Genomic DNA, 16758 nt, shown 5'->3' with positions numbered 1-16758 from the left:
TCATATCAACAAATTGAAGGATAAAAACCATATGATCATTTCAATAGATGCAGAAAAAGCTTTTGACAAAGTTCAACATCCATTTATGATAAAAGCTCTCCAGAAAATGGGCATAGAAGGAAATTCCCTCAACATAATAAAAGCCATATATGACAAACCAAAAGCCAACATTGTTCTCAATGGAGAAAAACTGGAAGAATTCCCTCTAAGAACAGGAACAAGACAAGGGTGTCCACTCTCACCACTGTTATTCAACATAGTTTTGGAAGTGTTAGCCACAGCAATCAGAGAAGAAAAAGAAATTAAAGGAATCCAAATTGGAAAAGAAGAAGTAAAATTGTCACTCTTTGCAGATGACATGATATTATATATAGAAAACCCTAAAGACTCTACCAGAAAACTGCTAGCACTCATTGATGAGTTTAGTAAAGTAGCAGGATACAAAATTAATGCACAGAAATCTCTTGCATTCCTATACACTAACAACGGAAGAGCAGAAAGAGAAATTAAGGAAACTCTCCCATTCACCATTACAACAAAAAGAATAAAATACCTAGGAATAAACCTGCCTAAGGAGGCAAAAGATCTGTATGCAGAAAACTTTAAGACATTGATGAAAGAAATCAAAGATGACACAAACAGATGGAGGGACATACCATGTTCCTGGATTGGAAGAATCAACATTGTGAAAATGACTGTACTACCCAAAGCAATTTACAGATGCAATGCAATCCCGATCAAATTACCAATGGCATTTTTCACAGAACTAGAGCAAGAAATCTTATGATTTGTATGGAAACCCAAAAGACCCCGAATAGCCAAAGCAATCTTGAGAAGGAAAAATGGAGTTGGTGGAATCAGGCTTCCTGACTTCAAACTATACTACAAGGCCATAGTGATCAAGACAGTATGGTACTGGCACAAAAATAGAAAGGAAGATCAATGGAATAGAATAGAGAACTCAGAAGTAAGCCCAAACACATATGGGCACCTTATCTTTGACAAAGGAGGCACGAGTATACAATGGAAAAAAGACAGCCTCTTCAATAAGTGGTGCTGGGAAAATTGGACAGCAACATGTAAAAGAATGAAATTAGACCACTTCCTAACACCATACACAAAAATAAACTCCAAATGGATTAAAGACCTACATGTAAGGCCAGACACTATAAAACTCCTAGAGGAAAACATAGGCAGAACACTCTGTGACATCCATCAAAGCAAGATCCTTTTCGACCCACCTCCTAGAATCAGGGAAATAAAATCAAGAATAAACGAATGGGACCTCATGAAACGTAAAAGCTTTTGCACAGTGAAAGAAACCATAAACAAGACTGAAAGGCCACCCTCAGAATGGGAAAAAATAATTGCCTATGAAACAACGGACAAAGGATTAACCTCCAAAATATACAAGCAGCTCATGCAGCTTCATACCAAAAAAGCAAATAACCCAATCCACAAATGGGCAGAAGACCTAAATAGACATTTCTCCAAAGAAGACATACAGATGGCCAACACACACATGAAAAGATGCTCAACATCACTCATCATCAGAGAAATGCAAGTCAAAGCCACAATGACATATCACCTCACACCAATCAGAATGGCCATCATCACAAAGTCTGGAAACCACAAATGTTGGAGAGGGTGTGGAGAAAAGGGAACTCTCCTGCACTGTTGGTGGGACTGTAAGTTGGTACAGCCACTATGGAAAACAATTTGGAGGTTCCTTAAAAACTACAAATAGAACTACCATATGATCCAGTCATCCCACTCCTGGGCATATACCCAAAGAAAACCATAATCCCAAAAGAAACTTGTACCATAATGTTTATTGCAGCACTCTTTACAATAGCCAGGACATGGAAGCAACCGAAATGCCCATCAACAAATGAATGGATACAGAAGATGTGGCATATATATACAATGGAATATTACTCAGCTATAAAAAGGGATGAGATGGAGCTATATGTAATGAGGTGGATAGAACTACAATCTGTCATACAGAGTGAAGTAAGTCAGAAAGAGAAGGACAAATATTGTATGCTAACTCACATATACGGAATCTAAAAATGGTACTGATGAACTCAGTGACAAGAACAAGGAAGCAGATACAGAGAATGGACTGGAGAACTCGAGGTATGGGAGGGGGCGGGGGGTGAAGGGGAAACTGAGACGAAGCGAGAGAGTAGCACAGACATATATATACTACCAACTGTAAAATAGTCAGTGGGAAGTTGTTGTATAACAAAGGGAGTCCAACTCGAGGATGGAAGATGCCTTAGAGGATTGGGGCAGGGAGGGTGGGGTGGACTCAAGGGGGGGGGGCGTCAAGGAAGGGAGGGAATATGGGGATATGTGTATAAAAACAGTTGATTGAACCTGGTATACCCCCCCCAAAAAAAATAAATAAAAATAAAAATTAAAAAAACAAACAAAAAAAAAACCAAATATTGTATGATCCCCTTAGGGACCTAGAAAAGGCAAATTCATAGAGGCAGAAAGTAGAATACCAGGGACTGAGGGGAGGGAGATTATTTAATAGGTACAGTGTTTATATTTAGCATGATGAAAAGTTCTGGAAATAGTAATGATGTTTTTCTAGTATTGTACTTAATGCCGATGAATTATACACTTAAAAATGGCTAAAATGAAAAATGTCATGTATATTTTACCACAGTTTTAAAAAAGAACAAATTTTTGATACATATAGCAAGTTTGAATGCTAAGTGAAAAGAAGCCACTCTCAAAAATTATTTGCTTTCTGATTTCATTTTATTAAATTGAGAAAATTATAGAGATGGAAAAGATAATAGTGGTTGCCAGGAGAGATGGAGGTGGCTATAAAAGGGTAGCAGTAAGGGATCTTTATCATGGAACTGCTCACCGTGGTGACTGGTGGTCACATGAATCTGCACATATGACAAAATGGCATAGAACTAAATATACACATAAATGAGTGCAAAACTGTGAAATCTGAATAAGGTAGATTTTTATCAATGTTAGTTTCCTCTGCTATACTTATGCTAGATATTACCATTGGGGGAAATTGGTTGAAAAGTTTATAGACTCCATATATATTAGGATGCATGTGAATCTGCACTTATCTGAAAGTAAAAAGTTTTTTAAAAATAACCATGATAGGGAGGTGTGTACCTACCATATACTGTTTCACTGAATTTTTGCCTCACCCTTTGAGGTAGTTATTTTTATCCCAAATGCACAGATAAGGAAAGCAAGACAGAGCTTAAAGCACTTGCCCTAGTCATATGTTCATGTCTTTCTAACTCCCAAATTTAGTTCTTTCTATTACACTCTATTCCTCTGTCAACTGAGGTGACTAGACTAGATGAGCCTTAGCTGAACCTGGGCATTAAATGTGTTTCTGCCACTCTTTAGCAGCTACCAGCACAACCCTCAGCAGAGAAGACTAGAACTTCCAGCTGTCTTCTGTGTCCAGACAAATTGTTAGAAAGAACTTTGGTCCCAGGGTATTTGTTCTTGGAGGCATCAAGTCTGTTTATCATCAATTTGTCAACAGCTGAAAATAAACAGGATTATTTTCCTCCAAACCCCCTAGACTCTTTCATTCCCTCCTTTCCTGATTCCTTTTCATGCCCTCTCCTTTTATAGTATAATGATGTCTGAAATTACTAAATTATAATTAAAAACTCATTTATGCTGATATACAGCCTCTCCTGGGTCTAATTATTTTCAAGCTTAATTGTGGAGAAACAGACTTTACTTGTTACACAAACTTGCAGGATTATCATTCAGCATAGATTCTTACTTCTTGTCTCCCTCTCCTTCCTCCCTTATTTCCTTCCATTAGTAGTTTGGCCATATTATTTATACACGTTGTACCTGCCTGCATTGATTGGTTTCCTGTAGGCCCCACTAATGATCATTCACCCAGAAAGTCATGGATCTGTCTTCTTTCTCTTATCTAAGAAGGGGAAAGAGAACAACGTTAAATAAAACTTAAGTTGCACTTTGTAAATCTTTGTGCTGCATGTCATATTTGGTTTGGCATATTTGCTTGTAAGAAGCAGAGACTTAAATTACTCCAAGAAAAGGAGGTATTTATTGCAGTGATACACTGGCACTGGAATTTGAAACAAAGGCAGCTCTAGGGACCTAACTATACTCTTTATCTTTGTCACTTAGTTTGTCTCTGTCTCTAATGATCTGCTTTTTGTGTGTGTTTCCTCTTTGTTTTCTCATTATTGCCCACCTTTTTTACTTACCTATATTTTCTTTATTTTTTTTAAGTACAAGGTTAATATCATAGTGATTCCTCCTAACCTTTCAGATGGTGAGAGGTTCTTGAGATCCATGCATGCTTAAGGAATAACTTTAAACACACTGAAAGTGTGTGTTTATACATATGTAATTTTTATTGGAAGAGTATCTGTAGCTTTCAACAGTCTCAAAGTAGACTGAAACCTAAAAAAATTTAATTTAATATCTTTTCCATTTCTGTCCTTACGGCTAACTGGCATAGATTTCTAGAGTCAAATTCCTAAGACTTAAACTATGGCCCAGCTCCTCTTTCTACCAGGTTACATATCATCTTCTAGACTATGGATTAGCTGATATTCAACTTTCTGGTCTAATTATCTGTGTGTGATTATGAAACTTGGCTACCTATACAGTAGAATTTACGAGTTTCATTTAAAAGGCCCATGGGAGTACAAGTACCCTTCATTAAATATTTCTTGAATGCATTACTCCTACTCTGGGCAAGACCCTATGACTTGCTATGTGAAATAAACAAATGAATTAAGAATCCATGCCTCAAAAAAATGTAGGCAACTTAACCATGAATTGATGAATGGATAAATAAAATGTGGTAAGTCAATGAAATGTTGTAGGTCAAGAAAAAGGAATGAAGTGTGAGCACATGAAACAACATAGATGAACCTTGTAAACATGGTACATGAAAGAAGCTAGTCACAAAAGACTGTGTATTGTGTTATTTCATGTGTAGGAAATGTCCAGAATAGGTAAATCTATGGAGACAGAAAGTATGGTTATATAGGGCTCAGGGGTATGGGGAAGATGTGGAGTGACTGCTGATGGGTAGAAGGTTCCTTTTGGAGTGATGAAAATGTTCTGAAACTGATAATGGTTACATAACTCTGTGAATATGCCAACAATCCATTGAATTGAATACTTTACATGGGTGAACTGTACGGTGTGTAAATATATCTCAATAAATAATTCTGGCCTGAAGAAATTTTATAGTCTGTAGAAGGTAAGACAAGACAAGTACACAAATAATTATAAATTGAAAGTAGAAAGTGATTGTAAATACTGTTTTAAAAAAAATGAGAATCTGAAACATGTTGACACATTTTACATATTGATCACATGATTCACCTTTAATTCTCTAAGAGATGAAGTGTTTATGGGAAGAGGGTATGATTACATATAGTTTTGGGTGGGTTGGAGATCTGAGAATTCATGGAAGAAATAGAATTTGAATTAGAGCATAAATCAATAGCTTCCTATTTAAAAAAGATAGGAAGAAAATTAAAAGATAGGAAGGGCATTCCAGGCCAAGAGAAAATTGAGAGTTCAAAGCATCTGAGACTTAAAATCATTGTTAGAAATAAGAGCCAGAGGAGCAAGAAACTGATCTTGACTAGAATAGTTACAGTGGCCTTGTACCCTAGGTTTTCTGTAACAATTCCAATTCAAATATTGCTTTCTTCTCCGGTGAGCTTTAGATGTTGAAAAGCTTTATACTGGACCTAAGCAGGGCACCTTTCAAATGTTTATCAAAAAGAACCTCAACAGCCCATGTGAACTAGTAGATCAATAAGGTCTTACATGCCAGTCAACCACATTGTAATTGATTTCTGCCAATTTACGTGTTGGCATTTGAAAGTAATCTATATTTTTGAACTGTTTAAATTTATTTCTGCTAAAACTACAAAGTGAAATTGTGATATTATGATGTATTACTGTCCCTCTTCCCTGCCACCAAGAAAGAGAACAACTAAAGCCTCCACAGGTGCCTAACATTTTAGTCATACCTAAAATATATCATTAATAAAAACTTTATACAGTCTAAAGAGCAGAATATATTATGTGGCCTCTTTTGGTAACTTGGACTACTTTTGCTGGAGAACATTAAAATATCTTGGAATTTCAGTATGTCAGCACGTAAGCTGTACCTCCTAGACTGCCTGTGGTAGGAAACAAAGGCTACGTGGACGTGAAGGGAAGTATTTTGGATGATAATACATGTGTTATTATAGGTGTTTACTTTGTAAAAGCAGTTTGCAAATCTGACTTTTTAACCTTATAAAAATAAGGATTTTTAAATATCATATTCTCTAGTTTAATAACCACTTTTTAATTAATATGTTTCAGTTCTGGAGGTGGTTTTTGGCAAACCTGGCTTCTGGTGGAGCTGCTGGGGCGACATCCTTATGTGTAGTATATCCGCTAGATTTTGCCAGAACCCGATTAGGTGCTGATATTGGAAAAGGTATGAGATTTTTAGAAATACTAACTCTTCCTTCTTTGTGTTTTTGAACATTGTATTATTTATTGTAGTTATGCTTCTTACAACAGTGTTGGATTTAGTCTAAAAATTTTATTCTCAACCAAATGGTAGTCATAGAGCCTAAAGATTACTACTGTTTTCTTTTCCGTTAAAAAAGGGGAGCGGAGGACCAACACTGTAGTAACAAAATAATAAGCACAAAGACTACTTATAACTTATTTCCAGTTTCGTGGGGTTTTTTGTTTGTTTTTTGCTTTTTTTTTTAAGAGAGCCACCTCCTAGATCCCTTCATACACTTATTTTTCTGTCTTGACTGTGGCTCCTCTCTAGATTAGATCTATAACTCTCACCCTAGAGATTCCTTTTTCCTCTGTCCTAACTTATTTATCACATCTTTGTGTATTTTTGTTACACCCTTGTTTTGGTAGATATGTTCTTTGGTAGCTTTCTGAGAAGGGTGAATAGGCGATAAATTGAGATCTTGCATATCTGAAAATGTCAGTGTTTCACCCTCTTAATATTTGGCCATATGTACAATTCTGGATTTAAAATTATTTTCTTTCACAATTTTGAAAGCATTACTCTGGATTCTAGTTTCTAGTACTGCTCTTCAGAAATTATTCTCTTACTGCTGATCTTTTTGTATGTGGCTTTTTTTCTTTCTGATTACCTTATATCCCTGATGATCTTACATTCACAATGATGTATCTTTGTGTAAGTCTTTTTCAGTAATTATGGAGGTAACTCAGTTGGTCCCATGTGACTCCAACACAAGTTGGAGCCTTGTGTTCAGTTCTGAGAATGACAGAGGAGTAAGTCACTTGGCTACTCAGGGTGAGGTTATGAATTTTGAGCATCCAGATGCTACTTTGTTCTCACCACAGTAGTACTTAATTCCTCTAATTTTGTCTTTCTGTGGTTGTTGGAGTCAGATGGCTCACTTCTCAACAATATCTCCCTCTGCAAGAAATTAGGTTTTCAACTTTTCTCTGCTCCCCTTGCTGAGTTACCATTCCTCCACCTCCTTTCCATCTTGCCAAAATTTGTAGATTTTATTTGTGTCATGTACTCTTTTTTCACTTGTGTGGCTGTAAACTTGTTTTTTCCTTATTATTATTTTAATAGAATAGGGAGCACAGATTCATTCAACAAGTATTATTAAGTGCCTGCAGTAAACCAGGCCCTGCTTGAGATACAGGATGTGTGTGTGTATTACACACACACATGCACACACACACACATTCCATATTAAACATGGACCTCATGGTTCACGTACCTTATAGTCTAGTGGAGATCATAAGTAATAAGAAAATAAATGACTAAAATATACTGTCACTTAGCAATAAATACCATGAAAGAAATTAGAAGAAAAGAGTGACATCAATTTTAGATAAGTGACCAAAGAAAATGCTTCAGAAGAGGTGGCAGTTTGAACAAAGAGGAGAATAGGAGTTTCATCTATCAGGTTTAACTGGCGTTCCAAATTTTGTTGCTGTTAAGAAAGTAAAAATAACATGTATCTTGATTTAATTTCAATTCTGTAGTTTTGTTTTCTCTCAAAATTGGGAGAACTTTATTTTGAAAGATTATGTTCTATATATAATACTTGTAAGATATTATCAAGGAGTTCTAGGTCAAGGGAAAAGAAAAACAAAACCAGCAAACACTAGAAAAATATGACACCTCATCTAAAATGTTAATGATTCTTAAAGTTACTAGTTTTAACCTTGTCTTTTTGCTTTATTCTGTCTTTTTGCTCTTCAACTGAAGTAAACGGTAGAGTTTTTGATGCTTAAGTATTTTCTGAATGCTAACTAGTCACTTCTGGTAATTTTATTGAAATGTTTTAAGCCAGTCAGATTGCTTGAATTAGATTATTTTTATGAGAGATTAATATTTTCAGTTAAAATATCTTAAGATACTACTTGACAACTTAATTATCCTTAAATGAATGAGAAGATTTTGATTTGTGCCTTTTTTGTTAGAAAGATTTCTAAATATTAGTTCCAGATAATTTAAATGTGTAAAATGTTTAATTAATTTACTTCAGTTAAAGTGTTTATCTGATATAATGTTGCTAATAAATTTTGAATGGCTTTATTTTAGGTCCTGAAGAGCGACAATTCAAGGGTTTAGGTGACTGTATTATGAAAATAGCAAAATCAGATGGAATTGTTGGTTTATACCAAGGGTTTGGTGTTTCAGTCCAGGGCATCATTGTGTACCGAGCTTCTTATTTTGGAGCTTATGACACAGTTAAGGTAATTTTGTACTTTAACTAGTATATATTAAATAAATTTTCTTTTTATTGTTCTAGTTAGTAATATGTTCAGCAGGTATGGTTACTTTTTTTTTTTTTTTTAAGACAACACAGATTTATTATTTTACAGTTCTGGGGGTCAGAAGTCCAGGTATGGTTACTTTTAATTATAGAGATCAAAATAAATGATGACAGAAGAGACATTATAGCATCCTGTGTAATCATGACTTTAATCATAACCTAATTAAATTATAACTGTATTATGGATCTGACTTTGGATATAAAGCATAAACATAAAGTTTTTGTGCTGTTTACACTAAAAGACTCATATAGAAAACATGCTAATTAGGTTTATGTAATAATTAAGTCTTTGGTATATGGAAGGCATCGTCCAACAGTTTTTTTCTGATTTTACATTTATTTTATTATCACTTTTTTACATGTATATTATCGGTTTACTATCATCATTGGAAAGCGGGCAAGGCTTAACTAGTTAAATATGATAAATGCTACTATAGCTCACTGATCTATTGGGTAATGTTAGATTTTGTATTGTATACTCCAGGTTATTCTACAATTTGCCTTTTCATTTCAGATGTTAATAGCACTTCCATTAGGTAGGAAAGAGTTATTACTTAGTTTTGAGAACCTTGTTAAAGACTTTACATCTTCACAGTGTTCTAGGATAGCTTTTAATATATCCCATTTTAAAAATAAAGCTAGGAATGGCTAAGTAATTTATTTATGTGGCAAGCACAGATCCCATGCTCTTAATCACTAATGCTTAATCACATAATACTTCTAAAAAGAGGCAATGAAATTAATATCAAGATTATTTACTAAATAAGATTAAAACTTGAGGGATATTTTATAATAGTTTTATATATTGATATTATCTCTGCCCTCCCTCATTAGTATAAATGTAGTTGAACGTCATTTTTATTGTGGTCTGAACATGACACTTTTAGTTTGTAGTGTATTTTTTAGACAGATAATTAGATTGATGGAAATTATAGGATCTTATATATTTATTTAATCACAGAAAAATTTGTTTACCCTCCCTCTGCTTTTCTCTGTTATCACCTGTAGTGGTTATAAAATTTAGGAATGTTTCTTCACTAGCTTACAGCTTTAAAGCTGCTTATCAAATATCATCTGTTAATAGTAACAATCCTTCTTTTATCTTTTCTAACTCTATGAGGAAGAATCATGGAGGAACTTTTTTGATCACTGGCTGCTATCTCCTCTAGTTTTCAGCGCTATTAATAACACATCTCCTATAATAGCAGATATGCTATTCTTTTTCAAATGTGGTTTTAAAATATAGCCATATGTGAGTCTCCTTTCTTATTGATCTGCTATTATTTTAATATTTCCACATAAAATCCAACTTTTTTTAAAATTGCATTTTAAGTTTAATTGAGCCCTCTTTCATATATTTCTAAGAATTATCCTTTGACTTACTGATTTGAGATATTTTGGAAATTTAGGTGGTTACTCGAGCATATTTCTTTTCTAGGGCTTATTACCAAAACCAAAGGAAACTCCTTTTCTTGTCGCCTTTTTGATTGCTCAAGTTGTAACTACATGCTCTGGAATACTCTCTTATCCCTTTGATACGGTTAGAAGACGTATGATGATGCAGGTATTTTATTTATTTAATTTATTTTATTTGTAAGCTTGAGTTTTCCAGTATCTCTGATATTCAGGTGTAATTTATTAAAATTTTAGAAACATTTTGGCTGAAAGGCATAGGCCATGTGTTTTACTTACTAAAATAAATACATGATGTGTTCTGTCTTGTATTCCAGCAAAATTTCTTCCATATCTACTATCATAACAGAAATGTCTTTCACTCCTATAGCATATATTATTTTTTGGATAGTGGAGGGGCAGTGCAGGGATTAGATGAGCATGTATCTGTCTTAACTGAATATTAGATTAAGTAGAATAAGCCCAGTCACAAGCCACTGACATAAGCAATCATTTGTTGTAGTATATTTTAATAAAAGTAAATAATTTTTAACTCCAAGGATGAAAACTTGTTTATAATGATGTATGTTCTAAATATAAATCCCCATACCAAAATTTTGATAGTCTCCATTGCTGTTACTTGTTACATTTATTCATTCAGCAAAAATTGAGCGCTTATTCACCAAGCTCTGGTGACACAAATAAAATAAGGTAGAACCTGCACCCAAATTCATAGCATAGTATTGAATAAAAATGGTTTAAGTAGAAATGCATAGGTTCCGGGAATGCAATAGGGGAGGGGTACCCAAATGTTTAAAGTGGTCACATATGGACTTTTCGAGAGCTAAATCTCAGTAAATAGGCTTTTTTCCCCGGACAGTGAGAGAACATTCTCAGCATAAGGAAAAAAACCTACCCAGAGGTATTGCTTGAGCAGTATTTCAGTATACCCATATGTTAGATTTCGTGAGGGCAAGTGAAAATAATGAGACCAGAGAGCTATGTTTATTATGTGCCAGAACTGTCCTAAGCATTTTACACCTTAACTCATTTAATTCTCAAGACAATGCTGTGAGGTGTAGTTTCTATCATTTTCCTCATTATTCTCTACAAAATGGTCCTGGAAGAACCCAGTGGGTCACCTGAAAGGGTAAAGCATATCTAACCTGTTGCTTTACTTATGGACTAACCTTAAAAGTTGTTCCTTTTATGAGGGTGAGTCAACAATTATCTGCACTCTGGCTGTAGAATTTATTTTAATTAACTTTTAGAAAAGACAAATACATCATTTTTTGGCATACTCTCCTTGCTTTTCAATACACTTTGTCCATCTGTCAACAAGCTTTCATATTCCCTCATTAAAAGACGTTTTAGGCTGAGCTGCGAGCCACGGATGCTCTGCTATCTTCACTTCATCAGAGGTGAATCTTCATTCTCGTAGGGCTGCTTTCAGGGGCCCAAACAGGTGAAAGTCCAATGGAGCAAGATCAGGACTATAGGGAGGATGCTTTAACACCTCAAAATGAAGTAATCCATGACAGACTTAGGTTTCGAAAAGTTTCTGCAGGATGGGTACTGAAACAACTCTTGGAAGAGCATAAACAGAAGTGTTTGGATATCTGCAAACAAAATTTGGACTGATATTCTAAGGAAGGTGAAAGTTTCTTAAAGAGAATCATTACTGGTGATGAGACATGGATTCATCACTACGAGCCAGAGAGTAAACAGCAGAGTATGGAATGGAAACATCCTCAGTCACCGACGAAGAAAAAGTTGAGAAGTCAACCATCATCTGGAAAATCGATGCTTACAGTTTTCTGGGATTCTCAAGGGCCAGTATTGGAACATTATCAGGAAAAAGGTTCAGCAATCAACAGCACTTGTTACAGTGAGATGCTTATTGAAGAGTTGAAGCCTAAACTTTGGGTTAAATGCAGAGGACTGCTATCCAAGAGCATTGTGATCTTGCATGACAATGCATGTCTGCACATTTCTGCCCACACTGTCAACACTCTGCAAAAACTTCGTTTTGAGGTGTTAAAGCATCCTCCCTGTAGTCCTGATCTCTGCAACAAGAGAAGCCACCGAAATGAGAAGACTGCACACCGCAATGAAGAGTAGCCCCCGCTCTCTGCAACTATAAAAAGCCTGTGTGCAGTGACGAAGATCCAATGCAGCCAATAAATGAAATAAATTTTTTAAAAAAGATGTATTTGTCTTTTCTAAAAGTTAATTGAAATAAATTCTATAGCCAGAGTGCAGATAATTTTTGATTCACCCTTGTATATCTGTATCCTCTTGATCTATGTCTAGCTCTAGTTTAATAAACTGGAAAACTTTTCAAAATGGAAAATTAATTTGTGAATCAACTGTGGATTAGGTAAATGGTACTATATCAATGTTAAATTGTCTGATTTTGATAACTGTACTTTGGGTATGTAAGAAAATATTCTTAGAAAATGCACACTGAAATTTTAAAAAATAAAGGACAACGATAGCTGCCAGTGTTGAAATAATTCAGAAAAAAATTTGTTGGTATAGATTTTTATATATATGTGTGCATTGCTGTATGTATAAAACATAGTACCACTGCCATAACATAGTACCAAAGACGGGGTGGTTTAACCAACAGAAATTTATTTTTTAACAGTTCAGGAGGTTAAAAGTCAGTCAAGGTGTCCAGCAGGGTTGGTGTCTTCTGAGGGCCTCTCTTTGGCTTGTAGATGGCCTTCTTCTTCCAGTGTCTTCCCATGGTTCTTTTACTGTGTCTCTTCTTATAAGGATGATCATATTGGATGGATCATATTAAATGAGGGCCACATTTAACCTTAATTATCTTTAAAAGACCCTGTCTCCAAATATAGTTAGTCTGAGGTTCTGGCGTTAGGTCTTCAATATGTGAATTTTGTGGGGACACAATTCATAACAGTAGTCTTTGAATTTTGCATTTTGATTTTATATCCCACAACTTTGTTAAGCCTTATTACAAACATTAATCTATATGAACACCCTTTGAAGTTTTTTTTTTTTACACACAGTGATATAATTAATCTGCAAATAATACCAAATTTTTTCCCCTTCCTTATCAGTTTATATATATATTTTTATTTTATTCCTTTTCTTGCCTTTCTGCCTGCTTGAGACCGCTGATTCTGTGTTACATTAAAGAAATAATAAGTAGCAACCTTGTTTTGTTCCTAGTCTTACCGGGCATGCCTTCAATGTTACAAAGTTTTATGTTAGCTGTGGGGTTTTCATAGTTATCCTTTATTATTGTTATGACTGGTCCCTTCTGTTTTGGATTACAGTAATTTTTAGACATGAAAGGTGGCATTTTTTTCCTATATCGAGATGATCATATCACTTTTCTCTTTTCATATGTTAATATATTGTTACATTAATCTGTTTTCCATAGCTAAACCAACCTTATACGCCTGGGATCAATGGGATCAATAAAGCTTGGTCATAATGTTTTGTATTTTGTACCCCTTGCTGGTTTGATTTGCTGGATTTTTGTTCAGGTTTTTTGCATCTGTGGTTTCTGTGACATAAGCTTGTCATTTTTTCCTTCTTGTATTATCCTAGTCTAATTTTGGTATCAGGCCTCTGCAAGCTTCATTAAATATATTGGGGCATCTCCCCACTTTTTCTCTTCACTGGAATAATTTCTGTGAGATTGGAATTAAATGTCCATTGACTGTTGAGTAGAACTCACATATAAAGCCATCTGGACATGTGGTTTTCTAATTTATGAGATTTTCAACAATTGATTGAATTTCTTTAATGAATTTAGTATTATTCCAGTATTTTTTCCTGTTCTGCTGGTAAATTATACTTTTAGGAATTTATTTCTTCTGAGTTTTCAAAATAATTGTCATAAAGTTGTTCATAATATCATCTTGTTCTTTCTTAATATCTGGGTCATCTGCAGTGATGTTACCTTTGCCACTTCTAATAATTTGGGGGCCTTTTCTTGTTTCTCCTGAAACAGTGTTTCTAGAAATTTGTCAAAGTATTTCAAATAACTAACTTTTGACTTTTTATGCTTTCTGTTGCATTTATTATCTCCTTTATTTCTGGTGGTTAAAGTTACCACTCAAGCTGCATCTTACAAATTTAGTTGAGTTTTGTTATTAGTAGGTCTTTAAATATTTTCTAAGATGTGTTTTTCTTAATACCCAAACGTGATATTTTTCTAGTTATCTTTTTTACTATTGATTTCTCACTTAATTGCAATGTAGTGAGAGGATAAATCATGGTATGTGATGCTGTCTTTTAACATTTGTTAACCCTAATATATGGCCATTTTCAAGTGTTCCTGAAAAGTATGCATATTCTCCAGTCAATGGGAACAATACTCAATATATGACCATTAACTCAACAAACTTACTCAATACAATGTTAATTTTAATCTATCCTTGGTGCTAAATAAAATCTGTCTTATGATAAAAGATACTAAGATTAATGGCAAACTGTTTGTCTTTATGTAGAGTGGTGAGGCTGAACGGCAATATAAAGGAACTTTAGACTGCTTTGTGAAGATATACCAACATGAGGGAATTGGTGCATTTTTTCGTGGTGCCTTCTCCAATATTCTTCGTGGTACAGGGGGTGCTTTGGTGTTGGTATTATATGATAAAATTAAAGACCTCTTTAATATTGATATTGGAGGTAGTTCATCAGGAGATTAAATTGAGAAATGAATATAGTTAACTTATTAAACATACAAATTACATAGCTGCCATTTGTGTACATTTCGATAGTGTGTTATTACTGTCAGTATTTTCTTAAAATGCTAATTCTGCAATAAAGGATAGGCTTTATTCAAGGATTTAAATACTAAAAAAATCAGATAAATGCAGTTTCTTTCCTACTTAGACTCTAACTCACTTTAATGATACATTTTACTAATTATAAGTGGTACATGTTATTTTTATTAGTTTACAATCTTTTTCTTACTTTTTTGATAAAAATGTAAACTGTATAATGCTAAAATCTAAGAAATGAAAGTATCTTCTTTTAAAATGATATTCTTTTAATGTAACTGTCTCCCCATCTTTTAAAATCATATGATATGACAAATATTTCTTAAAAGCTTATTAGGAGATGTCATCATGATATCTATGGGCATAAGTAAGCTTTCTTCTACAACATCTCTACTAAAGCAGCTCAGGCTATTACTGTGTATAGTGTTTATGGTATCATATAGCTTTTAATAAGCACAGAGTCTAGATCTGATCATACAAAAATTGACAGTGAGTTTAATGGCACTGTAAACCTGTAGTTGGAAAGTAAAAGATTTAAAAATGGCCTATCTGCCAACTTTTATCTTTAAAATAAATAAAATCTTGCTAGTGTGAATATATCTTGGAACAGAAAATATCCCCTTGAAAATTAGTTTGTGTACTTTGTATTGATGATAATAAAGGAAGTTTAAAACTGTTATGTCTGAGCTTTAGTTTCCTTGATTCTAACTTTATTATTAAGCAGAGAGTAACCAAATTTTTGTCAGAATTGGGACTTGCTTAAAGACAGAAAGCAGGGTTTTCAAAGTTTTGTACAGGAGTCTCCTGTTTTTCAGAAATGTTGTAGAAGATAATACATTTGAAATCCCTAAGATTTTAAAATTTTAGTCGGTAAAGGAATGTTAAGCTAGTGGGAATAAACTATTGAAAGATTTTGTGAGGCTGTGCGTGGGCAAAACCAAAATAGGGTGAGTGAACTTCCTTGTGCACAGGGCAAAGTATATTTCAAGGAAAGCAATACAAATACTTTTTAATATATTGGTGTTATCACTTAAGGAAAAAAGTTAACTCTTTTGAAAACTCTCAACATGATTTCTTGCAGTGGTCAACATAACACAAAAAGTTATATAACAAGATAGAAGATGTTTTTCTTTCCTGCTCTATCATCAGTAGTTCTGTTACCACAACAAAAGGAAGATTTAAGATGGCCCAAAGAAAAGCAGTTAAAATAATAAAATATTTGGAATAGTGTCCCATGTAAAAATAAAAAAAGTTTTCTGTTTGTTCAGGGACATGCTTAGAGGCAGAAAGTCTTTAAAAATCCTGAATGGCATTCATAGAGAGCAAACAGGAATTTAATTACTAAATTGCTAGACCAAAAGCCTATTCTTTGAAGCCTGGAACATGTATATAGTTTGGACAAAAGCAAATAAAATGTTACCTAGGGGACCGAAACTGAACATGCTGTGCCTACCAACCACACAAACTGTCACAAAGCTGAAAGGTTGGAAGGAGTTTTATTTAAGAGGAGAAGCTAGGAAGATAGGCACTAAACCATAGCAGACAAGGAGGATTGCCAGCCACCTCAGAGCAGTGAGTAAGAAAAAGGAAAGTCATCTGTGAGAAATTATAACCCCTAGGCTTGTGTCACAATAATGTATAGAATATACACATAGACACTATCTGTGATACAGGAACCCCGAAGTGAATAATTAAAACTGTTCTAGGATCAGTGAGACTTTCTCAGGGCTCTGACAGAAACA

The 16758-nt window shown here is 34.3% G+C and overlaps 1 protein-coding gene across 1 annotated transcript in view; it reads left to right on the top strand.

The window, feature by feature from the left end:
* Positions 1-15691, top strand: part of SLC25A31 (solute carrier family 25 member 31) — a 29947-nt gene extending 14256 nt beyond the window's left edge. The window contains exons 3-6 of the mRNA XM_057706147.1: positions 6382-6499; positions 8624-8778; positions 10297-10422; positions 14741-15691. Coding sequence (XP_057562130.1) covers positions 6382-6499; positions 8624-8778; positions 10297-10422; positions 14741-14941 — 600 coding nt within the window. The 3' untranslated portion in view covers positions 14942-15691. The remainder of the gene's footprint in view (positions 1-6381; positions 6500-8623; positions 8779-10296; positions 10423-14740) is intronic.
* The last annotated feature ends 1067 nt before the right edge of the window (positions 15692-16758 follow it).

The sequence above is a fragment of the Hippopotamus amphibius genome, chromosome 13 (genome assembly GCF_030028045.1).
Source record: "Hippopotamus amphibius kiboko isolate mHipAmp2 chromosome 13, mHipAmp2.hap2, whole genome shotgun sequence".
NCBI lineage: Eukaryota > Metazoa > Chordata > Mammalia > Artiodactyla > Hippopotamidae > Hippopotamus > Hippopotamus amphibius.
The sequence above is the reverse complement of the archived record's forward strand: the minus strand, read 5'-3'. Positions and strand labels throughout refer to the sequence as shown.